The following is a 27929-nucleotide window of genomic DNA, read 5'->3' as shown; positions in this document are numbered from 1 at the left end:
GCTGAACCGTGTGGAGGCTTCCAGATGCTGCTTTTAGGCCGGGAGGAGTAGAAGAGATCAGGGCTCAAGCAGGACCGGACTGGGAACCAAAACCAGCCTTGGCAAAGTGCTCAGCCGCCCCTCCCCGGGGGTTGAGGATGCCGCCGAGCTCTTTGCCAGGGCCGGTTTTTAGCCGATTTTGTTACAGGGCCGATTTTGCAGCTATGCTGCAAAAACGGCCCCCCACCCGTGTGGAGCACCGGGGGATTGCCCAATGCCCGCTACGGCCAGTCCGGCCCTGGCCTCAAGGGCTGGCTCTGTTCCTTTCAACAGAAGCCATCCAGGTGGAGATTATCTCCCCGTAAACAGCAGACAAGAATTATTCTAATAAATAACACAACAGTTTTTTTATTTAAATATTGCAAGTGTTTCAGGGTAGCGCAGTCACTTATATTACCTCATTGCGTGACTTTTCTAAAAATTTATCATTTAAAAAATATTTTTATAATTACATAGATTGACAAAACATGACTGCTCTCTCGCCTTGAGTGAGGCAATACACAACCCTGCCTGAGATCACCAACTTAAACATTATATACAGAGGGTCCTTTAAGCCACGTGTAAGTGAGGAATTATTTTGTAGAGTTAACATTCTGGACTGAATTATTTCGAGGTTTCTTTGTTTTAAAAATGAATGAAAATGAGGCAGCGTGATTTACCTTGGTACATTTTAGTCATGGGGAGGCGGGGACCCGAATCTGAGCCCAGGTTTCCTGAATCCAGCCTGCATTTCATTCTATGGATAATAGATCCTCCCCTCTCCAGTGTCACACAAAGAGCATCACTTTATGCTGAGTGGATTTTCTAGAGGCAAATTAATACTGTGTTGAAAAGCCCATATCACAAGCTTAATTGATCTGACTATATAACAAGTCTTTTTCATAAACACTTTAGGTATACTTAACATGATGCTATCTCAAACGGAGTCCAGAACTCAGAATATAATTCATATTTGAGTTTAGAAAGCAACCAGACAATATACAAAGATGAAATGCATCGCTATTCTTTCCAAGAGCACAGACCTGAGTGTCACACAGGGCGCCCTGTTTATATGTTCATACCAATGGCTGACTGAACAAGAAACCACTTCAGGAGACGCCCAGCACCCCAGTGGCGATACCTCCATACATCAAGAAGTCGGTGATGTCAAAGGTCGCATGAAAAGCGCTCTCAGGGTTCTGGAGATGCTTTAACCTGACACTTCATTTGAATATCCTCAAGGACACCTCACATTTCACACTTGATTTGTCCACATGCATGGCACCATTGAAGGTTGTCCTTAGTTTTTCTGGCATTACATGTTTTCTTTCCAGTGCTGCATTAGAGAGGAGAGAGTGTGTGCAGTGCCCAAGATGCTGGGCTCAGCTCTGAAAAGGGCAGGGAGAAGCAGCCAGCTTGGGTGCTCACCCATCTATATGTAATCTATTGTATAGTTGGATTAAAGAGCTAAGCCAAGGACTTGGGGTAGGCCTTAAGTCTGCAGCAGTGTACTTATGAAGGGAAGCACATTATGAACAGATACTGGGGTTTGAGGATGCACACTTCACACTAGGGGTGATGGTGGACTCCCAAATATGGATTGTGTCCAACAAGATGGTATCTCTGTAAAGTCAGTGAGACTGAGGCAAAGTAAGTGTGAGGTCAAGCAGTGCCCTCCAGAGGTGCCATCTTTGTTGGAAATCTCAGTATTGCTTCCAGGCTGGCCTCTGAGATACCGAGAGGAAGGCCCTTTGGCATAAATTCCATAAAGTGACATATGATGGTGGCATTATTAGCGGGGCAGCTCCGGGCTGTACCCCAGATGTACACCTGCGGCTCCCACTTCACTGGAGGGTGCAACCCCCTTTGCGTTTGACCTCAGTGGTAGACCGCACCAGGGATAGGTGCTGCTTGGTGTACGGTGGGTAGCGTAGAGTGTTCAGCTTCTCCAAGCCGTGGCTGCGCAGGAGGACGCCGCGCTGGTGCGAGAAGGTATCGAAACTGAACTTGCCGTGGTACATGCCCATGCCGCTGTGTCCTGTAGGGAAGGAATAGAAAGTTAGCGAGACGTTAGCCGAACTCTGTAATTCTAGTATACAGACAACCAATTATATATTATTATTGGTAGTTGATGCTGGTAAATCTGCTACACTGTGTCTTTAATCAAAAATCTGTGCCCGATATCTTGTTTAGAATGACCACATTCCGTCGGTCTCCACGGCTCAAAGTTACCTATATTTCTGTGATTAAGTAAGGTGTCCGTATGGACAACTATTGAATTGGGAGTTTGAGGGTGTATACATGAAGTATGCATAAATGTTGTATTGATTGAAAAAGAAGGTACAAGCGAGTTAATGCCAAAGGGCCCGATTGACAGAATGAACTTAAGACTCAATCCTAAACTTACTACTATTTTGGTATTCACAGAATGCACTTACTACTTTTGGCATTCACAGAATGAACTTACTACTTTTGGTATTCACAGAAGTTAGGATTTTGTCTTAAGTTTGTCTTAAGACAGACTTAAGACAGACTTAAGACAAACTTAAGACAGACTTAAGACAGACTTAAGACAGATTTAAGACAAAATCCTAACTTAAGACTGTCTTAAGTCTGTCTTAAGTTGTCTTAAGTCTGTCTTAAGTTTGTCTTAAGACAAACTTAAAACAAAATCCTAACTTCTGTGAATACCAAAAGTAGTAAGTTCATTCTGTGAATACCAAAAGTAGTAAGTGCATTCTGTGAATGCCAAAAGTAGAAAGTGCATTCTGTGAATACCAAAATAGTAGTAAGTTTAGGATTGAGTGTTAAGTTCATTCCGTGAATCGGGCCCAAAGGGAATATCTATTTCACATTTCAGTTCACTTAGAGCCCTGTCCCTTTGGTACGTGGGGCCTCTCTCATAACATTGTTTATTGGCATTGAGCCCATCACATAGTGGTGGCCCTGGTATGGGAAACAGCGTTTACAACACAGACAGAACTAAGCAGTGCCATTACTACAACGCAGACACTACAACGAACGGGTTGTTACCATGCTTTCCATTACAACGCAAGTCGTTACAACAACTTGCTTTAGGGAATGCATTGTTGGATTTTAAATCCAACACCTTCCCTACTGTTGCACAGACTGGAGTTGGAATAGTAAAATATACTATTCCAAACTCCAGTGCTTCCATAAAGCAAGTTGTTGTAACGACTTGCGTTGTAATGTAACACATGGTAAAGACTCGTTCGTTGTAATGCCCACGTTGTAAAGGCATGTGTTGTAAAAGCCTGCGTGAATACGTCATACATCTCCCTGGTATAATAGTGCCTGCCATTAGCCTTTGTGAACATTGCTCCAAAACAATTTTTTGTTTTTTTAATTTTAAACACTATTAATACATATTTATTATTGGTAAGTAGAAGCACCTTCGTGTAGGACCTGCTGGTCACTGTTCTAGTTGCTCTGTCACCAGCCACTCCCGATGGCTGGCTTACACCCACCCCACACCCATCCACCACAGGCATCACAGGACATGTGACTCTGACAATAAAAGGAGCAGGGCGCACATGCCCTGGGTCAATTCTACCAGCCAACTATCCGTGTCTGTGTGATTACGAATAGTGCATGAGGGCCTAGGGACCCTACACCATTACACTTTGGATGAGCACACTGTACGTCTTCTACCAATCTTGTATCATATAGTACATGTATTTTCTATAATGTGTGATAATAACCATGAAAGCAGCTGACAGCCCTAACAATTGAAGATTGTTTCTGTGATATACCAAATCTAACCCCTTCTTTACACACCTCAGCATGGTCTACCATAGCCTATTTTGATCCACCACTGTGCACTGGTCAGTGTCCAGTGACTGGGGTGGTGTCCGCAAATTGTAAGATCGCCCAGCGTGGTACAGAAAGCGGCCAGCCTTTCTATCTAAGTTCGCGTACCAGCATAATTCTGCTACCTACGTGGCTGCCCCACAGCTCTGTATATAAAAGGCTGCCTGCCAGTAGACGGGCTTCCTCTTATGCAACCCAAAGCAAAACTGTCTTCATATCGAACTTACTGAGAGCAAAGAAACACTATACTGCCCAGTACGCTGAGAAAATGGTTTCAGTCAGGCTTGTAAAGGAGGACGGGGAAAGTATGAACCTAGGAACTGTTGAACTGTATTTTAAAACAACCCACATGACTCCATTTTGTGTTGCCATGCTCTCGGCAACCTGGTGAAGAATTGCTTTCCACGTCCTTGTTGAAACTTGCACAACCCTCCCTGCTCCTTGTGGTCAAGCCGATTCCGAGAAGCTGCCTGTGTGTTTCACCCCCCCAGTTGTGCCAGAGACTCAGCCGCATCCTGTCCATTGTTGGCAACTCAGCCTGTCACGACCAACTGCCCCGTGACCACACCATGTGATAGAGGAAGCACGAGGCTGTGCCCCATGACCACACCAGTTGGGCAAGGAAGCACGGGGCTGCGCAATCAGAGACAGTTGTCCCCTGGCCACGATTGCACCACACGAGACTGACGAAGTACTTGTCAGATGAAGAACTTATCAAAATAAGGAACTTGTACTGTGCAAATGGGCATGGCTAGCGCTATAAATATGTGTACGCTGTGGAGTAAAGCAGCTGTCTCCGTAGAATTGTCTTTGTACCATTCTGGGACCCTGTCCTTAGCTCGAGCTAATAAATAACTTACTTCCCTCCACGGCTGGTTGTCCTGGTCTCTGTGGTAATGTATGATTCAAGCAAGAAGAACCCGTAGATTTTAGGTGTCCCCTGCACCGCTGGCTTTGACTCTCCTAGTGGGGAGGGGTCTCCAAAAAGCCGGTTCTACAGAACAATAGCAATCTGCAGAGAGAAGTGAGGTGGAACTGAACATATCATCCACCAATCAAACTCATGGGAGGCGGAGTGGGAGAGATAAGGGTCCCTTCACTCACCTACATAACCAGTGGTCATTTAACTCAAACAAGACATGACAGGGCACCGGTACCTGTCTTTCCTCCACTGTTGCCCTCCACAGGCACAATAAACCAGCCAGAGTGCAACCTCCTTGAATCCTTAACCCGGGGCAGGAGAAACTGCACATTAGAATTAGGGGTCTGGTGAAGAAAGTCAAATGAAATTCCCTCAATCTGAGAGAGACTTCTAGCCACAGATTCTTTACCTGAGAATTACCTCCAAGCATCAGACTGGATCCGGACATTTTTGAGCAGTACCTCTGCGCGCCGGTTAGTGGTGTCGTCGGGTTCCGCATCAGCATTGTCTGCATCATTTGTGCTAGAAGTGACATGTGCGGTCCCTATGTAGGTGCCACCCCAGTGCGTTGATGTTAGTTCTTTTCTTTCCGTTTCAGTCAGCGCAGATCTGGAAGAGCTCCCTTTTTGACTTAGTTTTTTTAACTTTTTGTCTAAGATTTTTTCAAGAATCGTTTCTCTTGGTGTGTGAGGTGTGTCAACACACAGGTTTCAAACCCTGTGGTGCCTGTCACAGGTAGATGTCTATGACAGACCCATACTTGGGGCCTCCTTTATGAGGTTTTACCATAGGAAAGTGCTGCAGGCTTTCCAGCTGCTCTGCCGTACAGTAAGACGAAAGGACAGGAACCTGCTGTGTTTAACAGATATGGTGCATTCCTGTCATTTTCCTCAGCACCGGTGCACAATGGGCTGCTGTACGCTAACACAGGCACCTTTACACCATGGTGCAAGGGTGCCTGCATTGCAGAGATGATTATTTCTGTGCAGGAAGGGAAACCTTCCTGCACATAAACAATCAGATGAGGCGTTTTCCTCTTTCTATGTGGGCTGCAGAATGCAGCACACATAGAAAAGGAAAAACAAGGAGAAATTAAGATATTTCTCCTCGTGCCTCCTTTACACCTCCCCTGGGGAGGCGTAGGTTGTTGGCACTGCCTCAGATTTAAAATTTCTCGTAAATTTGGGGCAGTGTCAAAAAGCCATGAATGTTGCTGGGAACGTCCCCTGCAACACCCATTGCATGCCCCTTTAAAGCAGAAAACTGTGTTTAAGGGAGACATATTTACGAGGCAGCATTAAGGCAAAAAAAGTGGCTAGTGCTGCCACGTAAATATGGAGCAGGCTCCTGCACCACAGAACTTCACAAAAAGTGACATTCCGGCAAGGGGCCTTATAAATGAGGCCCTTGGTTTTTTTTGGATCTTGGAGCAGGACCACAACTCCAAGGCATGCGAGCACTGCCACACCATGAGCACGATGGCACTGCGGGAATGTTCCCTGAAGCTCGTCACCACCTGACGTCGGTCGACACCCCATGATGCTCTTGATCATGGTCGTGCAAAAGGTCCCGGAACTGTTCGAGGAGTTGGTCTCGACACTCGTCCCAGTCGAAATTGTAGGCTAAGTCTCACAAGTACAAGAAGCCAAAGAAGGTGAAGCGTTCTTCGACTTAACTGTGCCAAGCCGATGACTTGGACAAGGTGCACAAGCAACAGCACCTCTTGAGGCACACTGTGTCCAGCCTTTTGGATTCCCTATCCGATGAAGTGTTAGGAAATGCGCTGATTCGGGAGGTGGAGGCTTATTCCACCAAGCTCTCATGTGTGGGGTGCTGGGCGAGGAAACTCATGGGTGACCAGCAGCGCTCTTCAAATCCACTTTACATTACATTACAAACTGAGGTCCCCAGGAGCGGGGCCATGGCAGTGGGCAATTGTCCTGTGCACAGAAGCCCCTGTGCAGGGCTTGGACCAGGCCCCAAATAGGACATACATAAGGGCGTCACTGAAAGGGAGTCAAGGTTCAGAGGAGGAAACTCCGAACTGAAGCACTTCTATCAAGACGTTCGTCTTGACTGCCACAGAGGGCAATTGGTCCAGGACCCCGACCGCCCTCCGCACCACCATTGGAACTGAGGCTCCCTCTTCCATAGCCCCGGATGGAGGGGAGACCAAGCCAGTGTCCGGTGAGGTGTCTAACCGACAGGCGTCTGCCAGCTGCTCATTCCAGTTGTCCTCTGTGTCACCTAGGGGATGCTGGCATCCATTAGGGTTATTGGAAATTGAAATTGCATGTGCAGGTGTTTTAACAGCCTGCTACACCCATAGCTTTAAAGCTAAAAGCTACGGAAACTGTACTGGAAATTAACCATATTCTAGTCTTTACTATGGAGGTTGAACCATTACTCCCTTTGGAGGGTCAGGATTCTTTGCACAGCAGAAGTTATTTGTATATTTAATAAATGCTCCTTCAGAGCCTAAACTCTTTATCAGCGTAAGGTACAGAAGAAAACAGATGTGCATCGTGAGAGCCCTCATGAACCTCTCAGTACTGGGATGTTAGTACTGTTCAGTATATGGAGGTACATTATCCGCACCCTATTCTTCCTGGTAGGACGCACAGTTTTCTCATCGGCGTTCACTGTTATTGATAAACAGTCGTCCTGGGCACTATAGAAGCCTGCAGTGTAGGTGTAATAAATTAGATCCTATTCAGAATGCTTGTTTAAACTACAACCTTTGAGTTAATATGTTGAAAGACCCTGATTTTTTGGCTGTCACCAGCCACCGCCCCGAGGGCTGGCTTACACCCCACCCCACACCCATCCACTACACGCGTCACAGGACATGTGACTCTGACAATAAAAGGGGCTGGGCGCACATGCCCTGGGTCAGTTCTACCAACCAGGCCAATGCTTGTACATGATACTTAGAAAAACAAGTAATGGGTGGAATGCTTGAATATGTCTCTAACACTGGCGATCGCTCAGGTCCCAGAAGGCACTGCAGTGACTAGCCATATGAAAATCAGCCTTGTCCCAGCTCCAATATGAACAGTCCAGACCGAACTGCCAGACCTGGTCCGCTACAGGTGAGAGCGCGAGTAACCCCAGACTGCTTTTGGTCTAGTTAGGGCTCATCACTGTGGTGCAGCTTGTGTGCAGTTGTTCAGTGAGCAAGTCCAGTACACAGCTGCAGAGTGGTGGAATGGCAGCTATTTTCAATCTGGCACCACATGTCCTAAATCTGAGAGCAGTTTGAGGCCTCTGTTTCATGACACTTAGCATCAGTCACACATTAGTACATGGTTTTGATCCTCCTAAGTTCCTACTGGGCAATCTGATCAAATTTGACATAACACCCCCTTTTGCCAGTAATTCCCTGGTGAACCTCAGGTCTGTCAGAAGAGGACACCTTTCCCAAGTACTCAAGTACTGTCTATACTGCAATGTGACACTGTGCTGCTTTAGAGCCTGTGACCTCTTATGTCCAGTGGAGCAGGGCCAAGGATGAGGCCAGCACTGTAGGTGTGAGGGTGACAAACTCTGTGAAGGCGTTTGTAAAGGCATTCATGTGTTGGGCACTAACAATAATGGGCAGGAGTAGTTTCTGACAAATAGAAGGGCAAATGACGCTCAGTGGTAAATGATTTAAAGGCTGCTTTGTAGAGGGGTGTGTGGGCCTGCAAAGGAGTGTAGGGAATGTGGCCATTGGTATTTTGTGATATTTAATAGGAAACACTACTTTGCAAGCATCTAGTGCTAATGAGAAAATATTAGTAGGATTTAAAAACTACCTCAAAGAGGAGAAAATACATTGCATGCAGAGACAGCTGTAATTGCAGATATTTCTGTCAGACCTGTAAGGGTCCTACACCTGGGCACTTTTAGTGCATGCAAGGAAATGCCCAATACATATGCAGTAGGCAGGCAGCTCCTCAGTGTGGGGGCAGACAAAAACACACAGAGTTCAGCATCAAGTGATCTGAGTTCTCCACTGCTCATATGCACTTTCATCAACAAAGCAGTTGTCGTACCATTTCCCCCAAAGGGTAGTGTGGGCAGCGTCATGTGCATCAGTCCATCGTTGCCACAGAATCCCCCGCTGCTTGTCCGCTCCAACACTTTCTCCACCACCTGCCGCCCCGGAAAAACAAAAGATTAAAAGGGGGGAGGCAATGAAGCACAAAGAACTATTTTTTTAAGCAAACATATTTAATTGGCTTTATCCTTATTCAGTTTGAATCAATATCATGGATAATTATACCAGTTGATATGCATCAGCACAATACTTTTGCTTTTTCAACATCCACTGGTGATATGTGTATATTAATCATGAACTAGTCATCTCGTTACTTACAGTATTATCAAAGACTGCAGGATAAGTCAGATGTGCTGGCTTTAGGATGGAAAAGTAGGAGGGGGCTGGACTACATAGAACATGCCTCATCAAGATCCACTGGAGTTATTTCAGAAGGCGTAAAATAGATCTGTGTGCTCCAATCTAAGCATGAAGCGGACAGCTTAGTTTGGTACTCCAAGGCCCTTGACAGTCGTCTTATATCGATGGAGGGTGGGATTACAAGGGCTTAGACCCACAGCTATTCTTCATGAAAGGAGTAGTTGGGCAGGATTATAGAGATGTTCCCTTATGGTCATTGTCAGGCTTGCATTCAGGTTGATTTCTAAGTTGCAAACCTTTTAGCAAGGAGACAGAAAAGGGCCTAGAGTAGTTGGCCAGCACAGTGGGGCCATCAGAGGCTCAGAACAGCTATCTGTTCCAAGTGGGGAGAGCTGCGTATGTGCTTTCATCTCCAAAATCTTGGTTAAACAAAGGAGAACAGAGATTTGTCTTTAACTGTACAATGATCTAAGGCCCTGCTTGGCTTTGTTCACAACATAGATATCTCTGGAGGTTTCAGCTTCGAGTTCACAACACTTTCGAGTTTGATATTGCTGCGCTCTGTGATGATGAGCGTGAAAAGGCTTGAACACAATTTAATAACCTTGGTTTAGAAGATTTTAGATTGTAGGCTCTGCACACCAACAATAGGATGATGTTGCAAAAATCTACTGCCTCTTGAACAGCAGAGACTTAACTGAATGAGGCAGGGACTCTCTCCAGTAGTGACAAGTGGCCATTAAGTATCTGTAGCTTTGATTCCAGCCCTGAGAGTAGCTGTCGTGTGATGCTGAAACTGGAATGGGTGCAGGTTTGTAGTGCAGGGTGAGAAGTCCTTCCAAACAGGCAGGTTTAGAAGCAGGCTCTTTGGCATATTTTAAACATGTTTAAACCCCCAGCCTTGGAGGGGATCAAGAAGACAAACCTTGCTTGGTCAATTGAAGGCCAGCAGGAGTTGAATAAAGATTCAGAGTGAGTAGATTACCTTGTTGTTAGGGGAGAAGGCGTAGAGGGCCAGCGGTCTCTCGTGCCGGTTGATGAAGGCGATGGCCTCGTCCACACCCTCCACGGTCAGGATCGGCAGGATGGGGCCGAAGATCTCCTCCTGCATCACCGGGTCAGACTCCTTCACGTCCACCAATACGGTGGGGGCTGAGCGGGACAGGAAGGATGGAAGAAACACATAGCTTTATGGTTATGGGTAGGATGATGGAAGGAGGCATCAACATTCTTCATACTGCTCCCTTTCATCATCATCATCAGATATAAAACTGTGACTGGCAGCTCACGGTATTAGTACAATTCATATTTGTTCAGGCAACACGCCACGGCAGAGACCAAAGGCTCCCGGAGACTCATTTAAGACTGCTGGGGCCATATTATCAAGAAAGGGCAATACATTATCGCCAATTTTATCATCAGGAAACTGCCACTAAAGTGGCGATAATGGGCTTGATAATATGCCCTTGTGAATTCCCATAGAAGCCCAGGTTAACACCAGAACCTGGGCTTCTATAGCGGCGATAATGTATCGCCCTTTCTTGATAATATGGCCCCTGGTTCCTACTCCTTTTCTTTCAAAGAAAGGTGAACAGTAGTAAAAAGCAAACATGTACCTCCCAGGTTTTTTCAAGGCCCAAAGAAATAACAAGCCAGAACAGAAATATACAGAAAGCCACAATTACATATGACAAAGAAAGGTACACAAGCACAAAGCCATACACAAGCCTGCACCTACGCTTAGTGGAGCTAGTCGCTCATCCATTGGCCCCCCAGAAGATGGGACGGCTTGGTAGCCTCGAAAGGAGCCAGAACCAGCTTAGCGCATACTTGTTGATCATTGTGGCATCCTTTTAAGTAGAAACTGAAGGGGAAGCTTCACTTTAAAAAGGGCCCCAGTGAGCGACCTCTTGACCCTGTTTCTGTTTTAAAGGCACTAAATTGGCCTAGGGCTTATAGCTCCAAGAAATGGTGAGAGAGGATGTTCCTTCCTTTGGGCAAAAGAGAGTTCCAAAAAGGAAGGGGCACAAACTGAACCAAACTTCTTAATAATCTGTTGTATTCTATAAATGGGAACTTTCTCTAATGGCTTATCCCTAGCTCCAATCTATCACTGCAGAAATACAAAATGTTGGCTTCTAACAGTCTTGATTGCTGTAATACTCAACCCATCATGTAGAGAACCCTAAACTGTTCCCAGGAGCCACAGGGTCAAGACTGATTTGCATATAGCTGGGTTTGAACTTAGGTGGGGAAGTGAGCTAAAGAACGATGATGGATTCAACCCAGATCTGTGACTGGGGGTGAGTGTCTGAATAGTTTTAATGTTCCGTCCATCATCTCCTTGTGTTTGCTTTGTTCATCCAAAGTTGGCAGGGTATGCACAGACGTGGGTCCCTTGCTCACTTTGCCACTGGATTCAAGCTAGCCTGGCTGATGAGGGGGTGTTACCCGAAACCGGTTCTCGGAAGCTTGTTTCCCATACAGGGAAGACGTGGCTTGGCAGTTTGGGCTGGACTGTTCCCATGAGGCACAGGGTCAAGACTGATTTGCTTATGGCTGGGTCTGAACTGGGGTGGAGAAGTGAGCTAAAGAACAATGATGGATTCAGCCCAGATCTGTGACTTGGGGTGAGTGTCTGAAAAGTTTCAGCGCTCCGTTCATTATCTCCTTGTGTTTGCATTGCAAAACCTTAAACGGCACACTGCCCTCCAGGGGTACCCACTGTACGCTCCTTAATACTTGAGCTACAGGGCTGCATTTTAGAAGATGACATGGCAGAGGTGAAGTGGCACAATGGACCAGCTCCAGCTGAGCCATGGTTTTTGTGGCGCTCATGTGAAGGGGCACTGCCGTAGACCTGTATAGTCAGCTAAGAAGCATTGCCTGTGGCTGTGTGATCCTCAGGAGGCATCAATGGCAGAATGTTCTTCACCTAAGATGAATGGAACAGGAGGAGGCCACCTGACTATCCTGCATTATCAAAGAGAAGTTCTTGTGCACCTTGAATCCCACATATCAGACAGAAGAGGCCAGTTTCAAAGATGCCCTTTATTTGGCATTATATCATCCCACCTGTTCTCTCTCTCACCAAATATCATTCCGTCTGTTCTGCCTAACTTCAGCTACACTTAGACCCTCCCTGCACACTCCTCAACCATCAGACAATCCTTAAAGATATTTTGGGGGTGGTTGTTGAGATGTGAAACCCCTGAACCAGTCTGGGTGGCATCAGCATAAGAATAGCACAGGAACTGGAGGAGAGGAACAGGGGGTGCAATAGAGGAAGAGCAGTGTATAGACCTGCCACAGAAGTGGCCACGCCCCACCACTGTAGCGGAACAGAGGGCACCTTCCAGATGAGATGTGACCATTCCACCATTGTTACCAGAGCCTCCAATAGCTCCCTTAAGCGTTTTCTATAGCGCCTTCGCTGCTCACCATGAAATTGTGTGGTGGGAGGTGGTGTGATGCGCACTTCACCCAAAAGGCACTCTCAGTGAATGAATGAATGAATGAATGAATGAATGAAAAAGAAACTTGCTAAAGCGCACTGTGGCCAAGCGGCTTCCTGGCGCTGGGGGGGGGGGAGATCGGATTCTACACAGCAACCAGGGGAGCTAACCGGGGAAGGCCTGGAGAAAAAGAAAAGTTTTTAAAGCTGTACGGAAGGAAGAGTAAGTGGGGATAGAACGGATGGATAATGGAAGACTGTTCCAGAACTGGGGGGCCAAAACCGAAAAACGGGTGCCGCCAATTCGGGCTTTGCGGTAGCGGGGGACTTGAAGAAGGAGTAGAGATGACGAACGAAGAGTGCGAGCTGGGATGTAAGGAGTGATCAGGGAAACAATAAAGAGAGGGGCGGAATGAGTGTAGGCAAGGAAGGCTAAGCAAGCTAATTTAAAAAAGGAACGAAAGCGAATAGGAAGCCAGTGAAGGGACATAAGGACAGGCGTGATGTGAGAGAATTTGGGGAGGTGAAAGAGAGTGAGCTTCATTGCTGACATGCCTGAGGTCCACTCACCTGTAAATCAGGCTCATGGACTGAGGGTTTGGCGGAAAGGATAGTTCCCCAGAGCAGACCAGCTTTGTTCTTTTTACAATCGTTAGCTACAAAGCATACCTGTTGTGCAGTTGTTAGCTTTATAAAGCCGGCTATGAAAATTAGAACATTGTTGAAAAAGCAATTAGGAGGGTTACTCAGATCTTCTGTTTGACTCTGTCAAGATAGCAGATTGTCCTTTATTGGAATTTTCATGTATAATTAGGATTTTACAATGTGTCAGACATTTGATCCATGGATGTAGTAATGTAGGCTGTTTTTGATTGTGTTCTTATGGTTTTCATAAACCAAATAAAGATTTTGACTAATTCTTCCATGTGACAGAACAGCTTCCTCAATTCAAGGACAGAGCTCAGGTTGATGAACCTGGGGTTTCTTGAGTGGAACTGATCCTACAGCTCAGGTGAGAAACATGGCGCTGCTCCTACAGCTCCGGTGAGGAGCACCTTGTGCTCATCGCCAGGAGTTACTGAGTGAACTACTGCTAAGATCGCTGGAAGGGGCCTTCGTTTGAAGTATCTGTGCTCTTATAGCTCCATGCTACCTGTGAGCTGACACAGCTAGTTGTTGTAAGTAGGTGGCGCTACTCCTGTAGCAGAGTTCTTACCATGGAGTACAGACGGTACTCCCTTTTGACTTTTTAAAGTTTGAAGTAAAGATATTTGCCTAGTACTCTAAGTTTTAGTATTGAAGATGTGTTTCTTCTAAGATCAGTTGTAAAGTTTTTTGTCTGGGATTCTATTGATTAGTAGGGGTGGCTCCTTTAGTCTGGTTGTAGAACATGTTGCCTAGTGGCTGGAGGGATAGTGAGCAAAAAATGAAACCCCCATATTGACACCTGGGTAATTGTCTTCAATCTTTAGAGAGACTAATTTGGAGAAGCATGTGCCCAGGGCTTACAATACCCCATCTTATGGTACCTACCAAATGGCAATGAGACAATGGTGGACTAGTGATTGCAAGCCACTTACCAATATATTTATCCTTGGCATCACACTGGCCACCAAGGACGATGGTACCACTGCCCAGCAGCACCTGCACTCGCTGGAAATGGCGCTCGTTGACGATGCGTCCAAAGTCTGGCGACTGCTGCGGATCCTTCCCGTAAAACCTCTCCAGCGTCGCCTTCAAGGCGGGCACCAGTTGGTCGCGCATCTCCTGGGTGCATAGCACATAATCCGGAGCCACACAAGTCTGACCAGCGTTGAGGAAGCGCACCCAGGCCAGGCGGTTGGCGGTGTTTGTGGGGTTGCACCCATTGTCGATGAAGCAGGGGTTCTTCCCACCCAGTTCCAGTGTCAGAGGTGTTAAATGCTTTGTCGCAGCTGCCATTACGATTTTACCCACACCGGCGCTTCCTGGAGGTGAGAAACGACTAGTTAATACTAAAGTGACCCATCTTTGCAGAATATGAACAGGTCTCACAATAATACCATAGCTTGTCTCACTTTTGTGTGATGTCAGTATTAGAACTAGGATGCTCTGTCTTTTTTAATGCAAGATATATTTCATGTTAACAAGTAAATTAAGTCTTGATGGTGCAAAGGATTAGTCCTGGGGTTGTAAGTAATGTGTCTAGTGCTCCAAATGTGACCATCACCCCCTGGTTATTAGCTGACAGTCCCTCCAAGGCAGGTCGGTCTCTGACTCTGCTCTGTCCATTGCTGATGTCAGCAGCACAAATCATACCCTTGAGTGTAACAAAGTGACCTGAACTCACCTGTGAAGAAAATGTAATCAAACTTGTTCTCCAGCAGCTGAGTGATTTCCTGGGGCCCTCCACACACCACTGCAAAGCATTCCTGTGTAGGAGCCAAGAAGAAAGGACAGGTGAATACTTTCTGCTCTCTTCACAGGCTGTGAGGTGGTCTCTCTCCAGCTGCTTCCAAGCACCAAACCTGGCTGCTAAGCTTCAGTGAGGGTAAGGCTTGCCCAAGCTGTACCCGCGCTGAAGCTTGCGTAGAACCAAAAGAGGAAAACAAGTAAGAGGTCAGGAAGATACAGAAGATAATGTTTCTGTGAAATGTTTACTTGATCCCAAACTACATCATCTCTACAATGAGCTTAGGAGTCAAGTAGGATGCAACAGAATTTATACCCTCTGTACCCCTTAAACCACAGCGAGAAAAACCGCCTAATACAATTAATCCAGCCCTGAATCCCTTAAAGTAAAATTAGAATTAAATTAAGGAACATCAAAACAGTAGATAAGCAAACAACCCTAATACTAAATTCATGGACTTAATAGCTAAACTTTAGTACCAAAGACTCAAACTAAAACTTTGTTTAACTCCTTGGCTGGTAAGGCTTTTGCTACCCCAGGGCAGAGCACTTTTTTGATATTTGAAGCGCTTTGTTCTCAAGTCTTCATATCTTTTTTCCACAGAAGGTACCCAGGCTAAATGTGTCTCTTTTTGAGAATTCGAAAGTTATCCAAGGTGGATTAGGCAATATAGCAATATTTTATTATTTTATTTAGAAAAATGTTCAAAAATTGTTGTGCAAGAATTTATTTTCTTCTAAAAATGACATCAACAAATTAGATCACTATCTTCTCAGGTTTTCGGAAAACAGGCAAAACTGTAAAAAAATGATTTTTTTTACCACAAGCTATACATTCCTGAAAAATAGACAAAATTCTGAGTTCAGCAAGGTGTCATTCATGTAGATTGCCACGGTTTTCTGAAAGGAACTAATTGTTAACCTTTTAAAATAAATATAGGTAGGATAAAAATAGCAATTCATCAGATTTTTTGTCCCACATGGGCAGTTTCCAAAAATGATATATGTTATATATTCTTACGCCTGCCAGACCCCCCTGGTTGCTGGAATTAATTGTGTGAGTTGATTATCCTACACCACGTGATACCCAGAGCCAACAACTGAGCTGCAGCTTGAAGTAATGTCTCATTGTGTACCCACCATGCAGAAAAAATCCTATGGTAAAATCTAATGAATGGCCATGGTTATGAAGGAAACCTAGACATTTCTGAAAGTTGAAATTACAACTAAAATAAGGGAGCGTTTAACTGAACATTTAGTACTTTGAGAAAATAATGGACATCAAAACGTGATCTTCTGAAAACACACAATAATAAAATAGAGATAAAGAAACACAATCCTCTATGTACCTAAGTCACGAATGAAAATAAGGTACCAATCATAGGATTTATGTAAATTGAAATTCTAACCTGAAATAAAATACATGGAAGCCAATGTTTTTTGTGCCAAAAATCAAAAGCAAATTTAGATATTATCTAGCTTTTTCTTATCAAACCCTCTCCTTTGTTACACCTTTCATGCTTTGTCAATTTTTACAAAACATTGCAAATTCTTATAAGCATATTTGAAGGTCCCACTCTCACTGCTGCTCCAAACCACCAGAGATTGGTGCACCGATTCACTAAGGCTGCACAGTTTAACCCTTAAAGGTGTAGCGGTAATTCACCTGGTCGAGGTAGCGAGGCAGCAAATCGGACACCAACTTCTCCACGCTTCTGCTCAGCTCAGATGGTTTGAGGATGGCACAGTTTCCTGCAAGAAAAAAAGAATCAAAGGTAAATCCATTTGCTCATGGAGTAACCATTCCATGAGCACGCATGAGCATCAGAATCTCTCCATGTTCCTGCAGCTTCATGGATACCTTGGACCAGAGGTACAGCTGGAGCTAGCGCACAAGATCACGACTGAGGGGGGTGGTATACGACTCCTGTAGGTGACTGGTGCAAAATGGTGCAGGGCTGTAGCTGTGGTGCTGGTATAAGAGAATCTCTCTGTGGAATGGTGTAGAGTGTTAGCTGTGGTGATGCTGTAGGAGAGAGCCTGCCTTGGAGGCTTCACAGCACTAGCTGTAGCTTGGAAACGTGCCTGTGTGGGATGGTGTAGGCCTGCTGTGGCAGTGGTAAGGGAGTGTGCCTCTGTGGCATGTTGCAGCGCGCCAGCTGTGGTAATAGTCTAAAACTATGGGAAATCTTCCCTTTCTGTTTAGTCACCCAACATCTTTTGCTTCTTGCTGCACCTTGTATTTTATCTGGTTTTAGAACTCTGTGCATTTCACCCATGCAAACCAGTGGTGACGGTCCCATGCTTCCCATTTAAATATGGTCGAAGTGGCATATCCTAATTGGTATATCCAACGTTTCTATAAATTTCCAGTATATGGTGCAAAATGTATTCAGGGAGTGTAGGACTAATATCATTAGTTGACTGCAGCACCTATGGTACTTTCCACTGCAATGTAAACCATGTCTTTGGGCCTACCATTGTTGCCAGGCAGTGGCAGTTTAAACACTGGAATTCCGTCTCTAAAAATAAACACTTTGGCAGGTCAAAAACTTCCTTTTAAATGTTATTAGGTCACTCCTTGTACGCCTTGTACTCCAGAAAGCAGAGTGCATGGTATTTAAAAGTAGGACATGTAGAAATGTAATGTTAACATGCCTTTACAGTGGCCACCACCCAAAAGCTATTTTTCACTGTGGCAGGCCTAGCTGTCCTATGCAAAATACCAGAGTACATGTTAAAAATCCCAATACTGTATCTCAGGAGTGGGACTAAATAGAAAAATAATGAAACAACTAGTTGTATTAGTTATTAAAATACTATTCAATGCTTAGGTTGAATTTCTAATAAATATTAAGGAAAGGTAACTTTTAGTCCGCTACATTTTCCCTTGCTGAAATTCCAGCAGGCTAAATTTGCATTTGCTCGCCCACGGCTGCCAGCCAGTAATTAGTATTTAGGGATGGGAGGAAACAGGCTTTTTGCATGTGCACCCCCACATTTTGCCACCATTTTGACAACTAAGCACCGGTGTAATGATTCTGAAATGCTGTGAGTTCTGCTTATGAGGACGCAATGTATGTGATCAGACCCTTAAAATTACACGTTTAACTGGCTTACCCCCAATTGGCATAGCTTAACTTACTTGTAATTCCCTAATATATGGTACCAGGAGTAACTAGGGTCTGTAAGTTAAAGTGTCACCTGTTGACTGCAGCACTACTTGTGCCAACACAATTATGACAAAGCAAAGACATGACTCCTACCCTGCCATTGCTGGCTGGCAGAGCAGTTTTAAACTGTTAACTTGACTTTGCCATTTCAAGCTATGGCATGGTCCAAGCTGTCGTTTTTTATGTTTGTAAGCCACCCCTACAGCGGCCCACTGACCCCTAAAGGCAGAATGCATTAACTTAAAGGGTTGGAACTGTAGTTTCATGTTTAAAGGTCCTAATAGTGCAAACCTCACATCGTTGAATTATTGGTAAAAAGCTAGTAGCCCCATTGGCAAGTGCAGAGTTACTGATTGACACCTAATTCCTGCTACCTTCTGAATGAGACTACTTAGTTTGGTACTTCATGGTATCAAAACAATAGGTGCATTAAATCCATTTTTGTGATTACATTGAATTTAATGTCAGTAGTGGGGAAAGTGCAACTTAAGTAAGTTGCCACTTTGTTGCCTAAGGTTTCCAGTGCCCATTTATGGTTGTACACAAAGACTGCCTTCGAAGACAGTCTCCATGCACCCTGTGTGAATGATCCCAAGATGGGACAACAAGGGATAGCCATGGGAGGAGGTGTTATCTCCTCCTAACCGGAAAGCCAAACAGGGTGTGGGTCCAAAAGGCGAACTTCAAAGGGGAAGCTGCCTTTTAAGGGCAACTGCTGAACACACACGATAGGGGCTGCTCTTTTGTTCTGATAGACACGTTGCCAGCGAGGACAGAGAGGGGAAGCCAGTTGCCAAAGAAGCAAATGGCTTCCCAGAAGCAAACAATAGGCTGACCTGAATTTGCAGAGCTGAGTTCTCTGAACCTCACAAAATATGCTGGCTAGGGCTGTGAATATCCTTTCTTGAATTAGTGTCAAATTCGGCTTGGTCCGTTGGCCATCTCATTGGCAGCAGGCAATGAGATGAACAAACTAATTACCTACATTACCAATGAGAGACGTGTCTTATGGTGGGTCATGCATAAGACGCATAAGATACATATCTCACTCACATATCTCCTGCCTCACTTAGTCTGGACCATGTTGGCCGCTTTGATTTCTAGACAATATTAAATATTCTGCTGTCTCTGTTCCTCCTTTTTGATCTTGGGCACCCTCTCCCTTCCCTAGCAGTAACCGACCATGACATGTCGTCTCACTTTCGGTGGGGGCTGCGCACAAATATAATTAAGATGGTAGTGTGGATCTGTGAGGCGGTTTGATGTCTCATCCTTTCTGTGAAGGGATGGTTGTGATGACAGTCTCTGGCTGGACTAAGAAGTGGGTCTATCTGTGCTCTGTTTCACCCATCAGGGTAGGAAGCCAACAAAGTAAAGCTTGTTACTCACTTTTGGCCACTTAAAAGCCATCTTTTCCTGCTGCCTGCCGCCTCCTGCATGTTGAAGGAGGTCTGGAGACCAGGGTGGCCCTTGCGATTCTACCCATGACTGTCCCGATACTACCCTTCAGCTGCCCCGTCCAGTCCTTGAATTCCCAATGGTCATGTCTGTTCTCCTGGAAAGACCCATCCATGATGGACCTCCCCTAGGGAGGTCTTCATTTGGCAGCCCAGCCACCCTCCCGCCTGGTGTGTGCAGCAATGTTTCTGTGCAGGTAGTTTATATTCACGCTTCTCCCTCAATCTGGGTCAGGCTGAAGGTCTCCAGCCCACACTCCCCTCTCTCTCATAATCAGACAGGATCCCGCTGCAGCGTTTTATCCAATGGCAGGCGCTCCCACTCACCCAGGGCTCAGCACAATCACCTGCGATTGGCTCAGTTTCACTTCATGACAAACAAGAAGGCACAAAGCTCCTCCCACTTCCCTGGGCGTTTAGAAAGGCTGCAGCAGTTCAGGATCACCACCACTCAAACACCCCCCAACCTGAGGCCTGCTCCCCCTCCACACTGTCTCAGGGAAAGAAGTCTCTGAATGGTGTGAGTGCATTGGCTGCACAGTGCCCCGCCTACTTCTGAACTCACCTGCAGCAATCGCCCCCACCAGCCGGTTCAGCAGCAGCTGCAATGGATAATTCCAGGCGCCAATGATCAGAACCACTCCGAAGGGATCCTTCCGGATAAAGGCCGAGTCCAGCGTTGTCGCCTGCAAGGAGGATACACAGTTCATGGCAGATCAATGGCCCAGTTCAATATCTATACAATCTCCCAGACAAGGAGGAGGGGCTGTGCTCATTCCCTAAGAAGATCAGGCACATCCTACAAACATCTGACCAGGTCATACTGATAACTATTATAACCACTAAAGCACTGTGGTTAAAGTTACTCTTAACTCATATTATTGTGCTGAACTGAGTATTCTGAACTGGGGAAAAGGTTGCAGATGAAAAAATATAATTAAACCTCAAAACCCTAGTATTCATTTCTGGAATATACCAGTAATGCAACTACCAGTGGGCGCTGATTTCAGCAAAGGGGCTTTCCAGCAGTAGGAGTGGGAGGCACTTGTCTGTTGAGGAAATGCAGTGTTAGAGGGTAAGCAAACTGGTGTAGTACTGACCCCTTGTGGCCACTTGTGGTACACACTGGTTTTATACTTGGAGGCAGCCTACAGTTTGGCTCTTCACCGCACGGGGTCATTGTTAATCCAGTACCTGCTGTTCAGCTGTTACATTTTAGTAACATGTCTGCAGACCCTGGCGAGGAACACCGGCCGAGCACTTTGCCAGGGCCGGGTTTGGTTCCCAGTCCGGACCTGAACACAGGTCACATAATTGCTGCCAGACACTGCCAGTCATCCACTTAGGCCCCTTCAGTGCTTAATTTGTCAAACAATAAGTGCCAGGGACCTGAAAAGGAGGCCACTGCTGCTTGCACCACCCATCACCCTTGTCTTCGCTGCCAAAACAACTATTAACCATCTCTCTCACATGTAAATGCGACAGTTCAGACTATGCCAGTTTCCCAAAGCTAAAGGAATGGCTGGCGAGGCAGCTATTAGCACTATTTTAATGTATATTGTTTTCATGAGCAACCATTGTTCTGCTCATCTCTAAATTACATGAGCAGTGCCACCATGTGGCAGACTGTCCTTAGTATAGTGTTGACAATTAAGTGCATGTGCTGAGCACCTGAAACCACCGACTTCCTCATGCCTCTCGATCTTGCTCCGGGAGTCGTTCATCCTCTGAGCCAATCCCGCAACTTGTCCGGGCACAACCCAAGTTTCGGGGGCTATCTGCGATACTGAGGCAGAGCCAAGAGTTCAGCGAGGCCAGGCTGTGACTCTTTGGATCCCTTATGACTCCCTCTGGCACCCCTTTGGGCCCAACAGAGAACAGAGGCCCTCCAACTGGGATACTACTGGCTTCACCCTCGGTGCCAGGTTGAGCCTCTGAACCCAGTGCCAGGCCTCTACTGCACCTTTGTTAAATCCGCTTCTAGCGCCAGGTTTCTTGCCAGTCCCCGGAACATCAACACCGACTCCATCGACACCAAAGGATAAGGCACAACCCATTGGGCTCTCTGACTGTGATTCAGTGTCGACCCAAGCTCAACCAAGATTGCACTCAATGCATATCGAGCTCAGCCTTGGCCCGTTGCGCCTGATCCTCTTAGCATTCTGATCCTACAGGGCAGGCTTCATATGCTACATTCTATATTTAGAACGGACTGATAATGAATGATCATGAAGCGAGAGACGAGTACGGCCAATCCTATGATGAGGAAAATTGGTATGAGGACCTCCAGAATGCAAGTGGCCCTGATACCTCTCCTGACTCCGGCCTAGTCTCACCTCCAGGCCGTGCCACGGAGGAAATCACCTCCGTCATATTGGTTATGCAGAGGGTGGCTTAGGTTGTCAACCTCCAGCTTCTGACTTTGGTGGTCAAAACTAATGCTTTGATTGAAGTTCTCCAACCAGAGAAGACTAATAGACATGTACTGAGCCCCTCCTGCCCTTTAACAAGGCCCTCACCAATGTTCTCTTAGCGCCTAGGACAGACCTTGCTCTAGTCCTCCCAGTGAACCTCTAGGTTGTGCGGCGCCATCGTCATGCCCCTAGGGACCCACTTTTTGGACTCAACACCCTTTGCCCCAGAGCTTAGTGGTGCAGGCTTCCACCAGCAGGACAAAAAACCCTAATGCCGTCTCAACTACTCCCCTGGATAGGGAGTGTAAGACAGTGGAGACCTTTAGGAAGAGGCTATTTTTTTTCCACAAGTTTGGCTCTCCGATTGGTGAGTGCCAGTCGTCTTCTGGGACGTTATTCCTGCGTTCTCGGGGCCTTGGTAGCTCAAGTCCTTCCCGGTATTCCTGAGGACCTTTGTCCTGCACTGACCCAAGCCATGCATGATGGCTGTGACACTGTCAAGTATAGCACATGCTGTGGCCTAGATACCACGGTTTCCTTAGGTCGGCCACTGGCACAAGCATCACTATTTGTCACCAGGCCGGGTGAGATCAACGGGTTTCCCAGAGATGTTAAATCCTTCTAATGGACTCGCCTTTCAATGGCACTTGCCTTTTTGGGGATGAAGCAGACTACACCCTGGAGTATTTCAACCACAGCAGGGCCACAGCAAGCATGCTCCTTGGGCTCAGCTGCTCTACTACGCCAAACCCATCAGCCCTTTTGATCTCTCTGCAGCTCTGGCAGGGGTATTCTATACAGACTGCCACTTCAGCCTCACAGGGTTCCAAGCCTTTTTGTGGCTCAGGACGTGTCACCCATCGATTCTGCAGTCTCCACACCTCCCGTCCCTGCCCCAACACTTCTCCGGGGCCTCACATGCCACATATCTTTAGCCTGCTCTCAGTGGAGCACAGCCACTCAGTTGCAAGCAAGATCCAAAGATTTTTACCAGGTTGACAAGCCATAACATGGGACAGGTAGGTACTGCAGATCGTTCAGAAGGGGTATACTCTACCCTTCTTGGCCTCTCCACCGACCCTTTAACCATCTACGGAATGATTGACAGAGGAGTATTTGGCCCTCTTATAGCTGGAAGTGCAAGACCTTTTATCAAAGGGGCTATTGAGAGGATGGCTGTATTGGAAATGAATTTGTGGTTGTTACTCCAGTGTCCAGCCTGACTCCAGTCAGAACTGGTCGCTCCTCTCGCAGCTCGCCCCAGCCATTTGGTGCCAGCGACCTGCATCCTGCCCTGCCTTCCTGCCCTGCCATCTTGCACCCTGCCACTGTGCCTGGTATCGTTGCCTGCATTGTGCCTGCGACCGCATTGATTTTAATTTAAATTGTGATTGTGTGCCAGTGACTTTAACTTTAATTTTAATTCTACTGCAACTGTGTGCCAGCTAATTTGTGCCTGCTACCGCATTGTGTGCCCCTGACAGTGCCAGCGATCGTGCCCACGACCTCCCAGCCTTGTTGTTGTGCCTTGAGCCTGTCCACGCCGCCACTGCTCCCCCGCGGCCCCACCCCCGCTCCCTCCAGCTCCTACTGGCCATCCTACCCCGCCCCCCGCCTCCGAGCTGACCCTCCCTCCCACTAACATACCTACACTGGTAACGCGAGACGAGGAGCTGTGTCCAGCCTGACTCCAGTCAGAACTGGTCGCTCCTCTTGCAGCACGCCCCAGCCATTTGGTGCCAGCGACCTGCATCGTGCCCTGCCTTCCTGCCCTGCCTTCCTGCCCTGCCATCTTGCACCCTGCCACTGTGCCTGGTATCGTTGCCTGCATTGTGCCTGCGACCGCATTGATTTTAATTTAAATTGTGATAGTGATTGTGTGCCAGTGACTTTAACTTTAATTTTAATTCTACTGCAACTGTGTGCCAGCTAATTTGTGCCTGCTACCGCATTGTGTGCCCCTGACAGTGCCAGCGATCGTGCCCACGACCTCCCAGCCTTGTTGTTGTGCCTTGAGCCTGTCCACGCCGCCACTGCTCCCCCGCGGCCCCACCCCCGCTCCCTCCAGCTCCTACTGGCCATCCTACCCCGCCCCCCGCCTCCCAGCTGACCCTCCCTCGCCCCGCCCCCCTCCTTTATCCATTTATGACAGATGGACCTACGCGCAGCGTTCACGTGCAGCGATCGCGCCCCATGCGCGCCGAAGGTGCGCCAAAGGTAAGCCCGTCTACGCCCGTCCGCGCCTGGACCGCGCCCAGCGCCAGACCCCCTGGCCCACGCAAACCCCACTCCACCCGCATAACATATGCCGCCGCCACCATCCTAGCCCTTAACCCCGGACGCACACCGCAATGCTACGAAGCCGGCCCGGGACGTACCCACGGTCCCTTCGCCTGCCATTCCTGCAAATATACCAGCATCAAGACCCATACCACATCCACTAACCCCAAAAACAGATCCGACTCTTATCACCTGAAGTGCATTCTGCTAAACACCCGCTCGATCCACAGACACGCCACTGAACTCTGGGATCTACTGAACACTACATCACCGGACATCGCCTTCCTTACCGAAACATGGATGAACGCATCATCAACACCCGACATCGCCATAGCCATCCCGGACAACTACAAAATCATCCGAAAAGACCGCATCCAAACAGGAGGAGGCATCGCCATCGTCCATAAGAACACCATCAAAATCACGACCAACTCAGACGATAACCTCACAACCGCCGAACACCTCCACTTCCAGATCCACACAGACCCCAGGACCACACTTAGAGGCACCCTCATCTACAGACCTCCAGGAACCCGTAAACAATTCAGCGAAGACATCACTGACTTCATCAGTCCACATGCCCTCGCATCTGAGAACTACATCCTACTAGGAGACCTCAACTTCCACCTGGAAAAGAAGAACAACAGCAACACCACCACCCTTCTTGACAACCTGGCCAATCTCGGCCTCAAACAACTTGTCGACACCCCCACCCACGTAGCCGGACATACGCTCGACCCAATCTTCTCCTCCAGCAAACATATCTCCTTCGATCACACCACAGCCCTCCATTGGACGGACCACAGTTGTGTTCACTTCAGCTACAAAACCACCTTGACCCACAACCCCCCACAACCTATTCCCCGAAGGAAATGGAACAAAATCACCACCGACCAACTCCTCACATCGCTCAACCAAAACCCACCCGCCCTCTCATCGGACCCAAACGAAGCGGCCATCAAACTCAAACAATGGATCACTCACAGCGCTGACAAATTAGCACCCTTGAAAATCCATCGCACCAAACAAGACAGCAAAAAGGCCCCTTGGTTCAACGATGACCTCAAGAAATCCAAAAAGCTATGCCGTACTCTCGAGAAAACATGGAGAAAAAACCCAACCACCAACAACATGTCCACCCTCAAGGCAGCCACCCGCAAGCACCACCAGCTGATTCGATCCACCAAGAAATCTGCATTCAAGAATCGACTTGACAACAACGCCCATAACAGCAAGGAACTATTCAACATCGTCAAAGAATTCACCAACCCCACCGCAGCCTCATACGACATCACTCCCTCCCAAAACCTCTGCAACTCGTTATCCTCCTTCTTCTACAACAAAATTGCAGACATACATAAAAGTTTCGGAAACAGCTCCAACGAACAATACTCTCCACCCCCCTCAGAACCTAAACCGCCCTCTAACAACCTCAGCACCTGGAACCCAATCTCCACTGAAGACACCATCCGCCTGATGAACTCCATCCATTCTGGCTCGCCAACCGACCCATGCCCCCACCACATCTTCAACAAAGCTGATTCCATCATCGCACCCCATCTCCGTGATGTCATCAACTGCTCCTTCAACTCTGCTACCTTCCCAGAAAGCTGGAAACATGCCGAAGTCAGCGCCCTCCTGAAAAAACCAACTGCAGACCCCTCCGAACTTAAAAACTACCGCCCCATATCCCTCCTCCCATTCCCGGCCAAAGTCATTGAGAAAGCCGTCAACAGCCAACTCGCCGCCTTCCTCGAATCCAACAACTCCCTCGATCCCTCACAGTCCGGCTTTCGAGCCAAACACAGCACCGAAACCGCCCTCATCGCTGCAACAGACGACATCCGAAAACTACTGGACAACGGAGAAACAGTGGCCCTCATTCTACTCGACCTTTCCGCCGCCTTCGACACGGTATGCCACAGCACCCTCATACAACGTCTCAACAACATCGGCATACAAGGAAAAGCCTTGGACTGGATCACCTCATTCCTAGCGGGGAGAACTCAGAAAGTCCGACTTCCCCCGTTCAGATCAGAGGCAACAGAAGTCATCTGCGGTGTACCACAAGGATCATCACTCAGTCCCACCCTCTTCAACGTTTACATGAGTCCACTCGCTTCCATCGCGCGTCAACACAACCTTAACATCATATCCTACGCTGACGACACCCAGCTGATCCTTTCCCTCACCAAAGACCCCAACACCGCCAAAACCAATCTTCACGAAGGCATGAAAGAAGTAGCCGTCTGGATGAAAAACAGCCGCCTAAAACTCAACTCAGACAAAACGGAAGTGCTCATCCTAGGATCATCCCCCTCTGCCTGGGATGACTCATGGTGGCCCGCGGATCTGGGCTCAGCACCCATACCCACAGACCACGCACGTAACCTTGGCTTCATCCTAGACTCCTCACTCTCGATGAACAAACAAGTCAACGCAGTCTCATCCTCCTGCTTCAACATACTTCGTATGCTCAAAAAAATCTTCCATTGGATCCCCACCGAAACAAGAAAGACTGTCACCCACGCACTGGTTACGAGTCGACTAGACTACGGAAACACCCTCTACGCTGGAATTACAGCCAAATTACAGAAAAAACTCCAACGCATCCAAAATGCTTCAGCGAGACTCATTCTGGACATCCCTCGTCAAGATCACATCACCGGCCACCTGAAAGACCTCCATTGGCTTCCCGTCAACAAGAGAATAACATTCCGTCTCCTCACCCACGCACACAAGGCCCTCTACAAACTAGGAACCGAATGCCTCAACACTCGACTATCCTTCTACACACCCACCCGCCAACTAAGATCCTCCAATCTAGGCCTCGCCGCAGTTCCGCGTATCCAAAGATCCACCATGGGAGGTAGATCCTTCTCCTACTTGGCGGCCAAGACCTGGAACTCACTCCCCACTCACCTCCGCCTTACACAGAACCACATCCCCTTCAGAAAAGAACTCAAAACCTGGCTATTCGATAAATAATAATCCCCCTCCCCAAGCGCCTTGAGACCCTCTGGGTGAGTAGTGCGCTATATAAATCCTTGAACTTGAACTTGAACTCCCATTCCAACTGAGTGTCACTCCTGATGCCAAAGAAGGGCTGAGCCTACGGCCTACGGCCTGTTTAAGACCTGCACCAGCTCAACACCTTCTTCCTCAGGATGGTCACTCTGGCCTAGGTCTTGTCTGGCCTCGGCTCAGGAGACTGGGTGGTTGTTTAGACCTGCAGGAAACATAATACCATGTTACCTTTCTGCGGTCCCACCGTCACTAACTGCATGTTGTGGTTGGGCAGGTAGTTAGCTGCTGCAGGTGGTTGATCACTGTGCTGTTTGTTGGTCCTACCAGTGCACCGCAGGTGCTCACAAAAGTGATAGCACTGGTTGCAGCACATCTTCAGTGGTCTGGAGTTCACCACACAGTTACAAACTGATTGTGAAAAAGTCAGCTCAGCTGGGATAAGGACACTGGCCTCCTTGTTCTGTGGGTTTTATGGTGCACACCCCTTGGAGTGGCTTGCCCCACCCAGCGGCAGCTCCTCCGCAATGGCGGAGAAGTGTCACCTCACTGGCTTAGAGCCA

The 27929-nt window shown here is 47.4% G+C and overlaps 1 protein-coding gene across 2 annotated transcripts in view; it reads right to left on the bottom strand.

Annotated features, from left to right (window-relative positions):
• Positions 1-361: 361 nt before the first annotated feature.
• The window catches only part of LOC144771988 (aldehyde dehydrogenase family 3 member B1-like), an 83183-nt gene continuing 55615 nt past the window's right edge, over positions 362-27929 (bottom strand). Inside the window, exons 4-10 of one of the 2 annotated variants that reach the window (XM_078656236.1) lie at positions 20214-20334; positions 16685-16770; positions 14957-15038; positions 14208-14594; positions 10159-10325; positions 8809-8908; positions 362-2056 (exon numbers count right to left, since the gene is read on the bottom strand). In XM_078656236.1, coding sequence (XP_078512362.1) covers positions 1863-2056; positions 8809-8908; positions 10159-10325; positions 14208-14594; positions 14957-15038; positions 16685-16770; positions 20214-20334 — 1137 coding nt within the window. In that variant the 3' untranslated portion in view covers positions 362-1862. The remainder of the gene's footprint in view (positions 2057-8808; positions 8909-10158; positions 10326-14207; positions 14595-14956; positions 15039-16684; positions 16771-20213; positions 20335-27929) is intronic. The other variant, XM_078656279.1, reaches the window with a different exon arrangement.

Source organism: Lissotriton helveticus, chromosome 1_1 (genome assembly GCF_964261635.1).
Source record: "Lissotriton helveticus chromosome 1_1, aLisHel1.1, whole genome shotgun sequence".
Classification (NCBI taxonomy): Eukaryota; Metazoa; Chordata; class Amphibia; order Caudata; family Salamandridae; genus Lissotriton; species Lissotriton helveticus.
Note: the sequence above shows the minus strand (reverse complement) of the source record. Positions and strands in the feature narration are given on the sequence as shown.